Source organism: Limulus polyphemus, unplaced genomic scaffold, assembly GCF_000517525.1.
Source record: "Limulus polyphemus unplaced genomic scaffold, Limulus_polyphemus-2.1.2 Scaffold1650, whole genome shotgun sequence".
Taxonomy (NCBI): Eukaryota; Metazoa; Arthropoda; class Merostomata; order Xiphosura; family Limulidae; genus Limulus; species Limulus polyphemus.
The window spans coordinates 142,742-160,677 of record NW_013667260.1 but is presented as its reverse complement, the minus strand read 5'-3'; the positions used below and the strand labels follow the sequence as shown (position 1 = coordinate 160,677).

General features: G+C 33.7%; 1 protein-coding gene across 4 annotated transcripts in view; it reads right to left on the bottom strand.

Annotated features, from left to right (window-relative positions):
• The window catches only part of LOC106464428 (ecdysone-induced protein 78C-like), a 141,286-nt gene that overhangs the window by 11,561 nt on the left and 111,789 nt on the right, over window positions 1-17,936 (bottom strand). For 3 of the 4 annotated variants that reach the window (XM_022392145.1, XM_022392144.1, XM_022392143.1), the window contains exons 3-5: window positions 10,249-10,390; window positions 6,521-6,732; window positions 4,339-4,665 (exon numbers count right to left, since the gene is read on the bottom strand). In XM_022392145.1, the coding sequence (XP_022247853.1) occupies window positions 4,339-4,665; window positions 6,521-6,732; window positions 10,249-10,390 (681 nt within the window). The remainder of the gene's footprint in view (window positions 1-4,338; window positions 4,666-6,520; window positions 6,733-10,248; window positions 10,391-17,936) is intronic. The other variant, XM_022392146.1, reaches the window with a different exon arrangement.

Sequence of the window (17,936 nt, the reverse complement as noted above, 5' to 3'; positions counted from 1 at the left end):
AGTTTAAGGTCTCTCTCTGAATGCCAAAGTTCTAACGAAGTTGGGCTTTTGAAAAAGGTCTTATTGGTTGTAGAGAGTAACTATTGTTTGTTTTGTCAAGACCTTTGACTAGGCATCATCAAGTCAAATACAGGAACTGAGGCTAACAGAAATTAATGTAGAATAAAATAATCACATGAGTATCTATAAGAATAATAATCTACAAAACATGTGATTCAGCAACTTCATAATTAATAAAGTATTCATCAATGAACTGTCATATATATAAATATAACGCTTTAAGGTCTGAGCCTAAATATGGAAACTTATCTCATCTAAAAGAAAAAAAGAACTATCTAAATATGAACATTTTGGAATAGGGTTTTATTTTTATTAACATGGTAATGATATTTTCTCTGACGAGGATTTTTACCTTGAATGTTCCGAAACACGCGTTAAAAACCATGAGATGCAGTAGAAACTGCTTATTTGTCTCATAGCTTTTAAAAGCAATCTGCACAATCTATTGCATCATTACACATTTCCTAAAGTATCATTGTCCATATACTTTTTCGATAGCAGCTGACTTCTATGTAAAATGTAAGTTGTAGTTTAATGTCAATTTTATACTCTCTGACTGATTGTAAAAAGATCTTTTTGATTGCATGAAAGAAGTTCTGGATAATAGGTAACACAAGATAAACAGGGATATCTGCATAAGATGAATTTTCTCAATTTTTCAAAGGAAGCAATTACTTATTTCCTACAACAGTAGGAAACTGTTTTATACAGAAAAACGAAATGTAAGTTTGTAGTTTTCTTTTTGAAACTATCGAGGTTAAAATTTGTAGTCTTATTTGTGCAAACAATAATTTTTAATATATCTTTTGGCACTTGTCAAGAAGAGAATTCCAAAAAGTCCAATGTGAGGGGTCTAATGAAATAGGAAGGTTTGGAAATCTGTGTTTGTTTTCTTAACAATAATATTTAGGAATGATAGTTTGTCATCAACTTCATTTTCCATCCTGAATTTTATGTTGGGTTTATCTGGTTTAGAAAACCTCAAAAATAGTGTCACGGTTATCGAAAGGCGAAAAAGTGTCATCAAATACCGAATCCAAAAACTGGTTTGTAAAGTGAATTTGACATAGCGATATATTCAGTTTTATCCTGACTATTCTGTCGAGTACTGGGGTTACAATACTTCTCATATTTAGGCCTCCAAATTAGTTATAATTTACACCTTCATACTGAAATATTTAGCTCTTATAGTGTTGATGTTAAAGCAAAAACGAGAATTAGAATCGTTTTGGTAACATTTCAGAGCGGCATTTGTTGTTTCCGGAATGGGAATCTATGTTAGACAATTTTTTTATACCAAATTTGCTTAACTGAACAAAATGATTGAATTCTCCGAGTTTTTTTTTGACAAATATTTCAGAAATAATTAATAACTTTAATACCAGATTTCAGTTATTGTTACGAATGTTGCCTAGATACCAATTTTAAAGCAGTGTTCTACACTTAACGAATTTTTATAGCTCAGTGCATTGTTGCCCGATGAAGGCTGTGGTAAGAGGGCCGAAAGCTCTTAAATAAAAAAAAAATTAACGTACAGAAAAGTCCATGTGTAATTCTAAATATTAATTTACCTACGTGACGAGTCTTAAAAAATCAGATTCACAATGACGTTGAACTTTCCAATGACTCCGAAAGGTAACGTGGATTAAATATTAAAAATAAATCTGCTTGTATAAATTTCAGACAAGGTCGTACAGAATAAATATTTTGTTTGTTTGGTCACAATGCTAAAAAAGACAAAGAGACTGGCTTACAAACCTTCAAGTTTCAAAGGACTGCTCACTCTTGGAATTGCCAAAAGGTAAATTAAAACTGCTGTTCTTACAAATGAAATCATAAGTTCTTACTTCGATTGTTTCAATATAGTAAACCACAGTTTTACATTTCAGTTTTGAGTACAAAGCAATTTCCCATCCACTGTTGTTAGTCAAGTAATTGCTTCCTTTTTGACAGTTTGTTTGAAGTTAAGCACAAAGCTACACTATGGGCTATCTGTGCTTTGCCCACTACGGGTATCGAAACCCGGTTTGTAGCGTTGTAGTCCGCAGACATACCGTTGTGCCACTGGGGGGGGGGGACTCCTTTTTGACAGAAAAACTGTTTATGTGTTCTATCTACCATCCAAAATCTCTCTCGTGCAATACATTTCTACCTGGTCAAATGCCATCCAAGAAGTATAGAGAAAACAACATTTCATGAAATATGTATACAACAGAATATACAGAGTGCAAAAGCTTTTATATTGGCGAGATAGACAGCTCTCTTTCTACTCGTTTTCGGGAACTAATGTCTCATGCTTTTGAACACATTTATTATTCTTAAATGGTAAAAATCCTCAGTAGAGAAGATAACATTAACAGACGAAAAGTAGAAGCCATTTTAATAAAAATTACCTTCTTAACAAATACAAAGGTATATATTTATAACTATTTTATTCGCTCTCTCTGGTGTACCTAAAACAAACTTCCATACTTAGGCTCAGGCCTTAAAATTTTATTTTAATATATTTAACAGTTAATTGATAAGTACTTTATTAATTGCAAGGTGAAATACCCGTCAACTGACGGGGTATGTTCAAACTTAATTAAAACAGTGTAAGTTTCACATCAATCATATACTTTTAAACTAATAACTTGAACATAAACTTTATCTCCAAAATTTAAAATTATAAAAAAGCTTCTTCATAAACAACATTTGGAGATTGCTTTCCATATACTAACAAATAAAGATTTTGAGATGATCCCACCCTTGAACAACCTATGATCTCATTGACCATGAGAAAAGCATGGTTGTTTGTGAAACAATCCAGCAACTCTCATACTTTGACCTTGAATTCCTTTAGAATACTCAACATTGTTTAAAGCGTCAACCCGCCAAGATTGTTTGATATTGACTCAATAGGCTCGGCGGAGTTAGGTGTGCAAACAAACACATATTTCGTCTTTATATATATATATATAGATGTAATTGCTAAATGAGGTGTTTCCTAGATTATTATTGTTATCGATAGTCACGTGATTCATTTATTCTAAATCAATTTCTGTTAGCTTCAGTTCATGTATGTCACCTGATGATGCCATTTAGACCTGGTGAAACGTAGTGACAAAATCAACAAACATTTTACTCTGTACAACCAATAAAACCTTATTTTGAATGTAAAAAAACAGTTCTTTCTGATATTTAACTCAAGTTGGGTTTTGAAGAAGTCGGGGAAAGAATTTCAGAATCAACAAATAAACCAGGATGAGTTTCTTATGAAAGCATCCTACTTCAATTTTCAAAACCTGTCTCCGTACAAGCCCTCTATATCTTGTAAATAAGGGTGTCCAAAAAGAGTATTTACATTCATTTTCAATTTCAGTAAAAAATTGTATATTTGGATATTGATGAGTTATTCAAGAAAGAAACCTAACAGGTTTCTATTCTTAAAAATAATAAAAGTGTCATCTACATACCTTGTATAAGATATGGCAGAGTTTAACTCCAATTGGCAACTAGCTAAGATGTTTCATGGTAGGCAGAGCTGACATAAGAATAAGTTAGCTAAACTAAAACCGAAATTAGACTTTCAATTTGTTCATAAGTTAAAAATATATGAGTCTTTAGAACTAAAATCTGAAGTTTTTCATTGATGATACTTGGAACGTCTCTTATACTATCTTCGTTTTGTTTGTTTGTTGTTAAGCACAAAGCTACACAACGAGCTAACTGTGCTCTGTCTATAACGAATTGTACCATTCTAAGCTCTCAACTTTACCGCTGAGCCACCAGGGGAGCTCTTCTTTTCGATAAATCATATTGGTAGCTAATTCAATAGTTTCGTTTAATTTCTAAAAGAATGTTTGTAAATAGAAGATTCTACAACAGAACTATCCACGCGTACACGTTCGGTAATTTAATGGTTTTAATACAGAATAGAACAATTTGTTTTTGTTTCCTATTAAGAAAAAATCATCATTTCAGCTAAATTAGGGACGGCTAGCGGTAACACTGAGGGCTTATAACACTAAAAATAATTTTCGATACCTGCGATGGGCACAGTATAGACAACCCCTCGTGTAGCTTTACGTTTACCAAGAAACAAAATTTTCAATGTGAACATTAGATTTAAGCATGACTTACCAACTAAATTCTTAATGTTACACTAGTGATTTTGGTAATGAACGTCAACATAGCTTTTTTTCAAAGCAAAAACCTACAGAAGCAGCTTACTTATTGATATGTTGCGTTACATTATATACGACAATGACCATGTAGTAAACCAACATCATAACTTACATCGAACATTATTTCCATCTGTTGGCGAGATATGTAACTACCGTCACTGAAAGTCACGCTGTTTTCAAAGGTATTAATCATGCGGGCAATGTGTACAAGCCAAACTTCAAAAAACCCTAATTTGATGAGGATCAACTGATCATCTTGAGTTAGGTCCAAGAATCCAGGAACACGTTTCGCGAATTCCACCACCCTTTGGATGGACGGAGTAACCAATATGGCGAATTGTTGCCACATAGAAATCTTCTGGTGTTCTAAACTGTCAGCTGTTACTTGTCCGTTCCCATTATCGTCAGTTGTAGATGGTTGAAACTCGTCCAAGTTCTGCTAAATAATGAAAAAAAGTTATATTAGGCGGACCTATATCTTCAGACTCTACTGATAACAGAAAGTTGTGTAAAATAAAGCATAATTAATCACGATCCAATCTAAAAGTTATAAAAAGTACACAAAAAATGGAAATATTGTTTCATCACTGTGTTGCTTCATTAAGATTCAATAGTAATTTTTGGGGAGAGACTGTATTCTCTAGGTCCCTTGCCGACTGGTCAACCTCGGCCTAAGTAACGCGGCTTTGATCATTTCGTTCTCTTGACCTTTTTAGCACTCGATAGTATCTAACAGCTGGAAATATCCGAACGACATACTTTATAGCCGAGATAAAATCTCAACTATAAAAAGGTTTCCCCGTGTTTTATTGGCGTACCATAAACATTCGTTAAGTACTACAAGCGTTACACCACGAACAATGGCCAACCTTTTTATAGCACTGTTGTTGCTGTAAAATTCATCATAGAATTTAGAAAATGGTAATTTAATCGAAAATAATGACCAACCTTCTAAACACTGTATTCTAAGCCTATTGCTTATTTTTAGGCTATTCTTTATAGCGACAATCGATAAGATTTAAAGCTATTTGTGTAATTAGTACTATGTTATAAACTACTTCTGTGTACCCCCCATTCCTGTGTTATTTTTAGTCGCTACTACTCTAGGGGTGCGTTTATATATATATATATATATTTGCCAAGCTCTGTGCCATTAGACGCATATTTCTTCTCGCTGAGGGTCAAACAAAAATGGCAGAAGTGAGAAAGGTTGTGAAATCGTTAACAGAGCACAACGGTTTACAAGGAATAGGCCTAACTACTGAGAGTGTACATATAGGAAGTAACAACGTTTAATATTATTCATTTCTACTTATACATTCCCTCAATATTCATTATCATAGCATCTGTTGTATCAAACGACGCTCAATAATAAACATGTTTAATATTTATTAGAAAATTGACATATTTTGTGTTACATTTATTGATCTTGGAAATTTTTACTGTGAGGGTCACCATCTTTAATCTCTCTTTTCCATCTCTAAGCAGTGAGATGTCGGTACTGGCTATTGGCTTTTTTCGTTTTATTTGTTGTTAAGTGCAAAGCTACACAAGGGACTCTCTGTACTATGCCCACAGCGGGTATCGAACCTGATTTTTGCCGCCGTTATAAGTCCTTAGAGTCACCTCTGAGCCACCAGGAGGTGGGGTCTCACTACTAGTATACTATATAATGGCACTTCACTGTCTCTAGCGCAATGATAGAAGAGATGGCAGTATTCTGTTAGACAAAGCTACTAATAAAACAAATGGAAGACTTCTGCCAAAACAGGCAGAAATATAAAAAAACAAGACTCACTTGAACCATAATTAGAATGGTTTTATCTACTGCGCAGCTGCTTCGTAAAAATATTAAATTAATACGGCTGAAAAAGATTACTAAAATGCACCTCAAGAATTTAACTAGTTGATCGAAGTAGAACTTTGATAATAATAATAAACACGTATTTTTTAAACTTACTGCATCGAAATTTATTATATTAAAACATTGTCATTAAGTGACTTGCAAAATCAGTACACAAATTCGTTACTCCTTATTGCGAGATAAGTGGCACGGCGGTATGTCTGCGAACTTACAATGCTAGAAACCGGGTTTCGATACCCGTGGTGGGCAGAGCCCAGATAGCCCATTGTGTAGCTTTGTGCATAACTACAAACAGCAACCTTATTGTGAAGTCTTATAAATTAAATTTCTATATTAGTGTAAAAGTTTAAAAAATCAGATGTTTTTTTTTTATAAGAGAATGTTTTAGTGTTAATGTATAGCTGCTGACAAAAACCTTAGTGTTACTTACAAAAATTGCTGGTTTCCGAACTAAGCTTCGCGTCTTTTCCTCTGTATAGGCACAATTGGTATGATGGGCTTGAGATATGGTCAAAATAATATCGTACATGGCCAGTTGTTTATTCTCTAGCTCTTTCGCCGATTGGTCAGCTTCGGCCTGAGTAACGCGGCTTTCGTCATTCCGTTCTCTCGACCTCTTTGGCACTCGACCATATCTAACAGCTGTAGAAATTCATACGACATACTTTATATACCAAGATATCTGACGGACTAAAACAAGATATCTAACAAATTAAAGCAAAATAAAACTGATCTTGCATAATAATCAAACAAATTATGTTTATTATAATACATTAAGGAAAGGTGTGATGAATTGGAGAAGATTCAGCATTGGGAGGAAATTAATGTAGCGATCTTGTTTTTAGCCACATTTGTACAGACACATGGATAGATACATGTTATTAACAGGAAAGTTTGTGTTTCTCAGAAAGAAAAGAAAAACTTTACACAGCATCGAAAAACTGTATTGAAAATAATTGTAGGGATTAAAGGTATAAAAGGCAAATACAACAGAAATGCCGCCTAATTATCGTATGAAAATGAACTGTATAAATTGATAGTTTACACAGTAACTGGTGGACCAATCAGAGTGACAAATCAGAATAATGCCTATAAAGGTACAAACAGTTTCATATATATCCAATAGTAATAGTGTTAATCCTGCCATGGCTCCCAAGAAATTAACGTTTTGGTTGGTCAAGGACATTTTATGTGAAAAATCAAGGCAAGGCTCCGTGTTTCAATAGGAGCCATATGCAAGATTTTGAAGAGAGTGAATGAACCTGGTACTGTTAATAATATAAACGGATGAAGGAGAAAACATAAACCCTCCAAAACTAATGTTAAGTATTTCAAAATATGTGCTTTTACGAGACACACGATGGTTGAACACAGGTCTCGTCAATGATCTTACTGTAAACAGGTATGATTGACACGAAGTGGTCTAAATGGACATGTAGGTGTTAAAAATTCGCTGCTGAGAAGAGATAACCAAAAGGTTGAAATTGGCATTGGACCACAAATAGTGGAATAGGCAAAACTGGAGACTGTGTGCTGTTTATAGATGAATTCCAGTTCGAATCGTTCGGCAACAACCAACGACAGTTTATCTGACACGGAGATTGGTATCATAGTCGATGTACATCTACAGTGAAACATGGTTGGGGTTCAGCACAAGTTTGTGGTTGCATCTCATCCAACGATGTCGGTGATCTAAATAAAACTGATAGCATCCTGTCTGCTTATGCTGTTCTCTCAGGAATACGACTAATAGGGCACAAATTCATTCTCCAATATGACAACGATCCCAAGCATGCAGCAAATGTGGTGAATCTTTATCAGTCACGTCTTGTCCCGCACAAAGTTCTATTATGGATATTCTTGAGGTTGTATGGGCGATCAACGAACTTGGCTGAATTGTGGGGAGTAAGACATGACACTTGGAACAATATTCTATAATTGTAAAATGATAGTATGGCAGTATGAAAACAATGTGTAATGTTGTGTGTGAAGCAAGGGGTACAAATACAAAGTAATAGTGCATTGTACAAATTATTGTATTTGTTTAATACATGTTCTGTGATAGCGTTCTGTTACATCCTCTAGTTGCCATCACTCTTGGTTTGTAACTCCTTTATCGTATCACTTGTGTTTTCATGTTGTTGTGTTTTTTTTTTTCATTACTTTATAAAAAGCCTTTGACGATTAGTTATTATAATAGTTTGTTTTGATCTAAACATAAAACCTAACTTAATCAAGAACACTTTTTTCGTTAAGCTACAAAGTACGGAAATAAGATCGAGATTTTATTTCGGAATAAATCTTTTATGCTATAAGAGTAAAACATGCCGAATTCATGAATGAAGTAAAAACATATACAGGTGGTCTTTAAAGATGCTCGCAAATAAATTCCAATATAAAAAAAACAGAAAAAACGGACAATATTTAAACTTTGGAAATAAGGTCAACGAAAATTTAATAACTTGAAAACTAATAGAGAAAAAGCTTTTAAAAATCCTTGACCAAAATCCATGTCGTATAATACTAGAGATTAAGTGAACATCCAAGTGAAGAGAAACACAAAGATAATCTAATAAAATCACTTACCTTTAGTGTAAAATTCGCTGATGAATCAAACGATGTTTTGGGCATAAAACCCACGCAAGTCTGCACGTAGCTTGTACAAAATTGTACTTACTAGATGTCGTGCATATCCAAGACAAATTAGTTTCAAAAGTAGTTTGTTTTGGCTTGCTTTCTACTCTAACAGCACGTAGGTAAAACTTTGCTATATTACCAAAAATTAAAAATCAAATCAGTTTATTGCTAGATCTCCGAATAAATTTTTATATTTCTAATTTTCTTCGTAAACAAAACAGTTGCTACATTATTAACGAGGCACACAAAACTGTCATTTTTACGTTTGTAATAATAAAAATGTAGCGCAAGGACTTAGCTAGTCAGTGTATTTTGGGAACAGCAATAACTAACAGGATTTTTTTTTTCAGAATTAACTTTTTCGTTTTTTTTTGTTTTTTTTTCAATTTTAAGATCCCTTCAGTCAGTTCTTAAAATATTTTTACTATTATGTTAATACTTTTCAGCAAGTTACGCTACATAAAATATTCACTTTTCAGTATTTCTATAATTTTTGTTTGTAATTTAATGATTTAATTTTGCATTAGTGACAACTGTAGCCATATGTTTTTCTTATTGAGGTACCTGTATGGATATCAGAACTAGAAGCATGCTTGTTGACTAGTACGAACAGGTAAAGTTTATTGTACAAGTTTTTTGTTTATAACTCTTACTGGACATTAATATAACTTGTTCAAAAGTATAAGCAATAGCTTAACCATAATTAAGAAGCAACAAATTGGGAGATATGAAGAAAATATTTTATTGGGTAAAGAATAAAGTTTGAGATTTTTATGTAGCTGTACATGGGCGTATGAAAGCGCTCAGCTGGAAGGGTATGAGAAGGATGATAAAGTGTATTTAACTGTATCAAAAATCGACTACTAAAACACTCTGGTTAAATACGATCAAAGTTCCAGTGATTGGGTAATGATTCTCGCACGTGAAGTGTAATGTAAAACCGAGTTTCGCGAGACATCTAGTTTGTTTGTTTGTTGATGTAAAGCTACACGAGGGTTGTGCTCACCATGACTAGTGAAACCCGTTATGAAAGACCTCTAGAAGGAAAGTTTACTATGAAATGTCTTAATTCGGGCAAAGAATTGGCAGCATTCTGTGAATATTACTTAAATTAACGCAGAATTTGTTCAGTAAATTTAATTGAACATTAAAGTTTAAAAAAAAATCACAAAAATTGTGAAAGTCACATATTATGCATGCATGTATAATTATAATATGATGTATAAGTATTCAGTATGTTATGTTCATACCTCATAATCTCCCTCTCTCTTATGTTTTTTATAATTAATACCCAAGACTGAGGAGTTGTCTAGTACGTTTTTTTTTAACTCTACACAGCCTGCCTTCTGGTGTCAAAATAATAATAGTAATAAACCTGTGCTGCTACATAAGAACATGACTTCGCGTGTCATTTCAAACGTTCAGCCACACTCTATCAAATAAAATTACGTGCAAAAATATTTCATTGGATAATCTTTAAAAATAGCTGGATATACGTGTACGTCACTAGTGTAAACTTACAGTCCCTCGACATTCCAACGGCGAGACACTTCTTAAAACGACAATACTGACAGCGATTCCGGTTTAGTCGAATAACTAGGCATTTACCCTCTCTGAGACACCTGTATTCTATTTGTTTCTGTATGCTCCGTCTGAAGAATCCCTAAAAAAAGGTGATATAAAAATAAAATTAGCCGAATTCTAATAGTTCCTTACTTTCATACAAAATAATATAATATATCAAAGAATAAACTCGTATTCGGCATAAGAATGTAAAATTAAACAACGTCATTCAAATTCTAGATTCTAAACTTACTACGTTTAGGTTATTTTTTGCTAAATTAGAATACAAAACGGTTTGCCAGAGCAAATTTCATTATGTATATACAATACAGAAGCAATAGTAGCGTTGTTAAGAAGTGACGCAACGCAACAATCCAGTTAAATAGTTCAACAAAATGGCACGAAGGAACAAGCCCTGCTCTACTAGCAACGACGGTCAGGTTCACCAACAGGTCGCGCTACTATAGATTGCGTGACATCACACAGTAACGGTGCTTTTCCAGCTGGTGAAGATGGTGTGCAGTTTTTCATGTCAAGTTCAATGAACTTTCGTGGCCGTGACAGTGAGTGCCAGCGAATGTGGCCTGCAATATAACGATATCATCTACGTACAGCATCAAGTATAATGTCACATTTTGCTCATAAATATTCATGTTGATGAAACGTTTTACGTACACTTACAAAGTAAGGAAGTAGCAATAATTCTAAGCATAATTAAGTTTCATTGTTAATTGAATGGCAACGATATTGCAGGGAAGTACACGGTGTAGAGATAAGGAATAACTACCTAACAAGGTGTCACAATCATAGGTAAATGACCCTAACAAATATTCATGAGACTTATAGGGTGTTTGTTTCATACTTTTGCTTTTTAAAGCATCAACACTACAGGTTAGTCGTCCTCATAGGAAATTATGCTGTTTATTTGTTTTCTGAAATTCGTGCAAAACTACTCGAGGGTTAACTCAATTCAGATATGATAAACTATAGAGAAGGTAGCTAGTCAACGGCCGTCAACACTTAGGCTACTATTTTATCAACGAAAATTAGGATTGACTGCAACATTATAACTCCCACACGGCTGAAGGGGCGAAAATGTTCAGTGGCTGGAGAAAACAAACCGAATCATTAAACAAAATGTTTACAAAGCGAATCAACAGATGGCGGTAAGCTTCGCGTACGGTATTTTCAATCTTAACAGCATTTTATGTGACACAATAACTAAACGACCAGGTCGAGCACCCCAAAGCTCAGTCAGGCATAGTCACCCATAATTTTAAAATGATGAGCAGTAGGAAAGAAGGCAGTCAGTTAACAGCACCCGCTACCTTTGTGGATAACTTTTGTCTAGCATTAGGAGTAATTAACTGTAACAATTACAGCGTCCCGACCAATGAAAAAGCGGGAAGTTTTCAGCATAGTTTTTCAATCTGTAGTCCGGCACCCTAACCATTAGCCAATGTTGGCTGCGCTGAATTTTATTTACGTATAAAATAAATATATCAACGATTCCAAAAAAATCCTTTATTTAGCTTTATCGTACTTGATCATTATAAATGCCCGTTCCATGAACCAGATCTTTATGTTATAATCTAATCATTTATCTTTCAAAACTCGACAAGAAGTTACACTTAGGTGTTCAAATCACTAAGCCGCATACTTATAAACAGTAACCTTCGTTAACCCAGATTCAAGAAACCCGGTAACACAAGCTTTTTACATAATAAACAATATTTATATAATTTAACCCCTGAAGAAGGAAAAGTTTACTTTTCGAAAATGCTCAGGTTGAAGAGTCCATCTGCTTAAAAAAAAGAAAGAGACCTTTCCAGACTATTACATGGAAAAAAAAACTTAGTTGTTTTCCTAACCAACAGATGAGTGTGTTTTATTCTTCTGAAAACATAAACATAAATTAAGAAAAACAAAAAACTCAATCAATCTATATCTTCAAATTCGATTACGAGGAACCCACTTTGAGACTAATAATGCTTGGAGACGGGTTGAATGAGTAATGAAGAAAAAATTTAATATACGTTTAACATAACAGCAAATATATAACAACAAGGCTTTGTCATCATCAGATAATGACGTTTTTAAAGTAGATAAATGTTTGATGAAAGAAACCATCTTGGATGAGTGTTCTATTAAATATACATTAGAATATTGTGCCTCATTCAAAGATGAATGTTAATTTAGGGGAAATGTAGATATTTCTAGAAAGTCTGAAGCGAAATAAGCACTTTGAAATAATAATTTATCAAATTTAGAGGGCGTTGAGAATTTGAACTTTGTCCTATTTGACACTTTAGCTCCGTAACCAAACGCTACAGACAGTGCAAGGTATTTTTGGTGTCCTTGTAACCAGACGAGTAATTTGGTGAACTTTAAACTAAATGGGAGCACTTTTAGTTTTGATCCCTCTACGACCTTATCTGACCTCTAGCACAAAACTCTCAAACCTCGTCTCCGTAAATTGATCACGGTACTAGCATTTTTTTCTCTGTATTTTCATTATAAGATTAACCAGCGATACCGAATTGAATGTATTATTCCGTCAAATTCATCCCTAACATAATAATTTATAATTTAAAAAAAAAGATGATGATATATGTTTGTGTGTTTTTGAATTTCGCGCAAAGCTACACGAGGACTATCTGCGCTAGACGTCCATAATTTAGTAATGTAAAACCAGAGGGAAAGCAGCTAGTCATCACTACCCACCGCCTACTCTTGAGCTACTCTTTTATCAACGAATAGTGGGATTGACCGTCACCTCATAACGCCCCCACGGCGAAAAGGACGACGATGTTTGGTGTGACGGAGATTCGAACCCGCGACCCTCAGATTGCGAGTCGAGTGCCATAACCACCTGGCCATGAATGATATATAAATTACCAATAACTAAAGCTTTGAATCAGTACGAATCCATATATAGCTTTGCCAGTTTCATTTGTTAGATATATCAATCACCGTGCAACGAAAAAGGGCTACGTGACCAACGGTAACAAGGAAAGAAACTTAACAATCTCAATATTTTATGAGCTTAGCAAAACTAGTATACTTTTTTTTTTTTGCTTTTGTTAAATAAATTTTATGAAAGATCAACAACAAATTAACCCGAATATGTCAAACTAACTTCTGTAATTCTGTAAAAATAATTTCGTGTTCCCTACTTAGTTGATTTGTATTGTGCTGTTGAAGACCTTTAACTAAACACGAGCCGTAGGGCGAGCCTCGGGGATAAGATAATGAGTGAATGGGGGTCGAAAGCGAAGTTGAAGCCTAACACTGTAATAGTTACGAAAAAAAAAAGTCTCGCAGGTGCAACTGTAAGATTTGAGGTCAAAACTTCCTGTTTTTCTATATGCCTACTATTCTCTAGTTTCTTCTTAGACAACTTTTTCATACAAAGAGATTAGTTTTGAAACAAGACTAACGAAGTCGTAGCCTCGCCCAACGCTAATTTTATTCCTTTTCAACTTGTTTAATTGATTACGTGCGATTGCGACATTCGACACATTGGAAAACATCTTCGTACTTTTTTTTTATTTTACACAAATTTCCATAAGTTAAAAAAAAAACTACAAAAAGTGAAACTGGTAACACGAGGAAAAATGACAATATCAACGTTATACCCTCGTTCAAGATTATTATTAACCTACATTTTAACCTGGTAGTGGGTGGTAGTAATCGAATAGATCACGTGATACTTTAATACTTCGATTAGTGTTTTTACAGATCCCGCACAAACTTCTGTTACACGAAGTGATACAGTGTAATTTCATACTTACAAATGAACCGTGTTGAGATATAGGTCACGTAATTAAACACTGATTTTACACAATAAAAGTGTGTGTTTTCTTATAGCAAAGCCACATCGAGCTATCTGCTGTGTCCACCGAAGGGAATCGAACCCCTAATTTTAGCATTGTAAATCCGAAGACTTACCGATGTCCCTCCGGGGGACTACACAATAAATTAATTTTTATACGCTGTTTTAGCTCAACGGCTATTTACAGGTTATATGCTAACTTGATAAAAACAGTACTTATTTATTTTTATATACACAAAGTGATAATTGTAGCTTGAAAATGTATTTGTTCCAATACTGTTGTTATTCAATCATGAAACTGTAAAACATGACCATGCAGTTTATGAGAGCAAGTTTTTTGACAGAACATTTATGTCATAGATTTATATATATATATTTTTTTTTAGCATTAACGTTTTTCTTGTGATGTTGAACTAGTGTATTATCTTTATCGTATACTTTTGGTTCTACAAAATCTTTATCCGTGCAGTGAGTGACTTATACTTCCTTCATCGTCGATTGTACTCAAACTGATGACCATGACTGCGCAATGTCGCTCGACATGGCAGTTTATATTCTAACAAGTTTCTGTGGAGGACAGAGAGATCAATGTTAATCCATACATCTTGATAAGCTTTCCACAAACTCTTCACTAACCTTGAACGTCAACTTCCAAGACCACAAAGTCCATATGAATTCTACTAAGGACTTGGCAAATATATGGTCTGATGAGATTGCTATGCTTAAATTTCTTCGGCCATCTTTGTTATGTAAGCACCTATATACTTAGAGATGTACGTGGAAACTATAGATCCATTTTCCAAACATTTTTATTACAACCCGCTGACTATTAACAACTAACTGATATACATGCAATACGTCTTTTAAAAATAATTTAATAAAAACTGTTTTATCCAAAATTCAGCCGACCTAATGATCTCTAGTATTAAGTAAATGCCCCGTCACGCAGCAGCAGCGAACAGAAAAGCGAAGTCGCAATGCTATTATTCACTCTTCTTGCTGGAAACTCGTATTGGAGTCAGTAAAAAGTGAAGTGATTAAAACAGTCAGTGTCACTATAATACATTATCAAATCTGTCACCTATATATGTCGGGCTTTAGAACACAATTGAGAAGACAAATTATTCTTCCTGCTCTGTTATTACAATACAGTTTGTGATCATTTCACTTTAAAAATCGCCACTAAACGCTCTTTAACACTAAACTCACAATCACGAAGTCTAGATCTAACTATATCGAACTAAATTTTCGACGCATATTTATACTCCGACAAAGGTCTAGAACGTTACACACACTACTAGATATTATGATTCAATAATACTCAATTAAAACAACGAGAGAAATCCAAGAGGTTCTAGTAACATGACGCAATAAAATAACAAACATCAGTTCATAACTATTGAACTACACAATGTATGATTCGTAAGCAGTTACATAAACAAACTGGAGATAAACTATGCTTCTAAAAATAACTAAATTTAACACTCGCATTAAACTTAAACTGAAACAGTCGTATATATCTAAAAATATTAAACCATTCTTTGAAACATATTTAGTTTGAGAATAAACTTTACATGCAATGTTACATGAAATTTACAGTACTGTCCAGTAGAAAGAAAGACGTGTATTCAGTTTGGGATATAAAATGATCCCCTGCTTAATATAAAGAAAAGAAAAATGAATTGATATAATTAAAGAAATAAATTCATCGTATTGTTTAGTCTTATCTTTAATGTGTATATAAGTCTTCTCAGTTCCACTCTGAATAACAGATACTTCGGAAGGCTCAACATGTTAACAGCCACCAAAAATAGCTGTGAATATTAATTTACTATATTAAAACAAATTTAAATGAAAGCTTTTCTGTTGGCATACACTCCCCCCCCCCCCAGTGGATCAGTGGTAAGTATGCAGGCTAAAGGCGCTAAAATTCGGGTTTCGATACAAGAACAACGTGTCGTATGTTGTCTTGAAAAAAGGGTTAAGAGTTTAAACATAAGTGTTTATTATAAACTTTTTCTGTGTTACACTTTAAAACAAAGTCTTCATACTCCAGGAGTATTATTAATTTCAACTTAAACATCGATATTGGGCGTTAGTATGTCGTTGTTGAATAGTTTTTAAAGTTTTTTTTTCTCTCTCTGTTTCTTATCTTTAAAAAATTCAAATCTAGATCTGTGTCAATCCATAGTTTGTGTTTAACTCTGAAGCTCTCATTCCAACATTACAAAATCGGGGTTTTTATACTCTAAACACAAAAGGCAATTCTTTCATAAAGCCTTCGTACATTATCATCGTTCAAATTTGTCGATCCCTAAGCCTATATATTACCCATTTACTTTTGTAATAAAAAACAACTGATTCAAGAAGAAATTTTGAAATGATTATTACATAATATTATTAGCATGTGAGATCTTTGTTTGATAAGCACTTATTACATATCATTATTAGCATTCTCATCCTTGTACAATATATAATTATTTTATACTGTTTTTAATATGTCAGATTCTTTTAATTCCGAAGATCAATGTTCAAGCTATTGTATGTTCTGTGCAAAAAAAAAAAAAAATTGTGTTACTCATGTGACACAATGTAACCTCTATTTTAAAATTCACCCTCAAAAACATATGACTATAAAAATATTATTATATTTTGAATTATTGAAGCTAACACTAACTGACACTTAGTGGATATGTTACAAAAAATGCCTACCTCTTATGCATATTAACAGACCCCCCTCCTTTCCCCGGTAAAAACCGGGTTTCGATAGCCGTGGTGGGCAGAGCACAGATAGCCGTTGTGTAGCTTTGTGCATAATTAAAAACAAACAAACAAACCTTTCCCCGGTGGCTTAGTGGTAGGATTGAGAGATTATAACGCTAAATTCGGAGTTCGAATTGTACAGCTTGGCACTTAAACAAGCAAACAATTTTTTAAACGTGTTTTCCCTTGTAATTGCGTAGCTTATTGTTTATAGTGTCGGACTGTAAATCCAAGGATTCATGGTTCGCATTCCGTTTTCGCAAAAAAAAAAAAAAATTCACGCTTCACAATTTGAAGCCGTGGGCACGTTGTTTGAGTGGTGGTCATATCTCACTATTCGATTATTAGAGTATTCAAATTTTGTGGTGAGTGTTGCTCACTACTGACAGCTGCCTTCCTTCTAGTCTAACAGGTCAAAATTAGGAACTGCTAGTGGACAATGGTACAAATAGCTCGTAGCTTTGCGCGAACTTCTGAAACATTCAGCATCACAGCTGTTTCAGCCATGATGAAAATATTTTTAACCGTTATTGTGTTTCATAAGGAACAGAAAAATTTGAAAGTAGGTTTCATCAAGTTGATAGATGGCTGCACTTCATAGTTTATCATATTTGCGAACCGTAATATATATTACGAAGTTATAACGCTTTATTTGCTATCCAATACGGGTTATAATTATGAACTTTAACATTACATTTCCAATGCAAATTTAGAACAATGGTTATACACTTTGTATATATATAATGATCATAAGGACCTCCCATGGTTAAAATGATTATAGTTTAAAAACTATATGAAATGTTACCAGACACGCTTGGGTGTTTCAAAACTGTGTTACACTACATACCTAAGTTGCTATTCTCGCAAACTACAAATACTTTTATTAAACTGTGTTATACTACATACCTAAGTTTCAAACTACAAATACTTTTATCAAACTGTGTTACACTACATATCTAAGTTGTTATTCTCGCAAACTACAAATACTTTTATTAAACTGTGTTTGCTTTTTTGTTTGTTTGTTTTTGAATTTCGTGCAAAACTACAC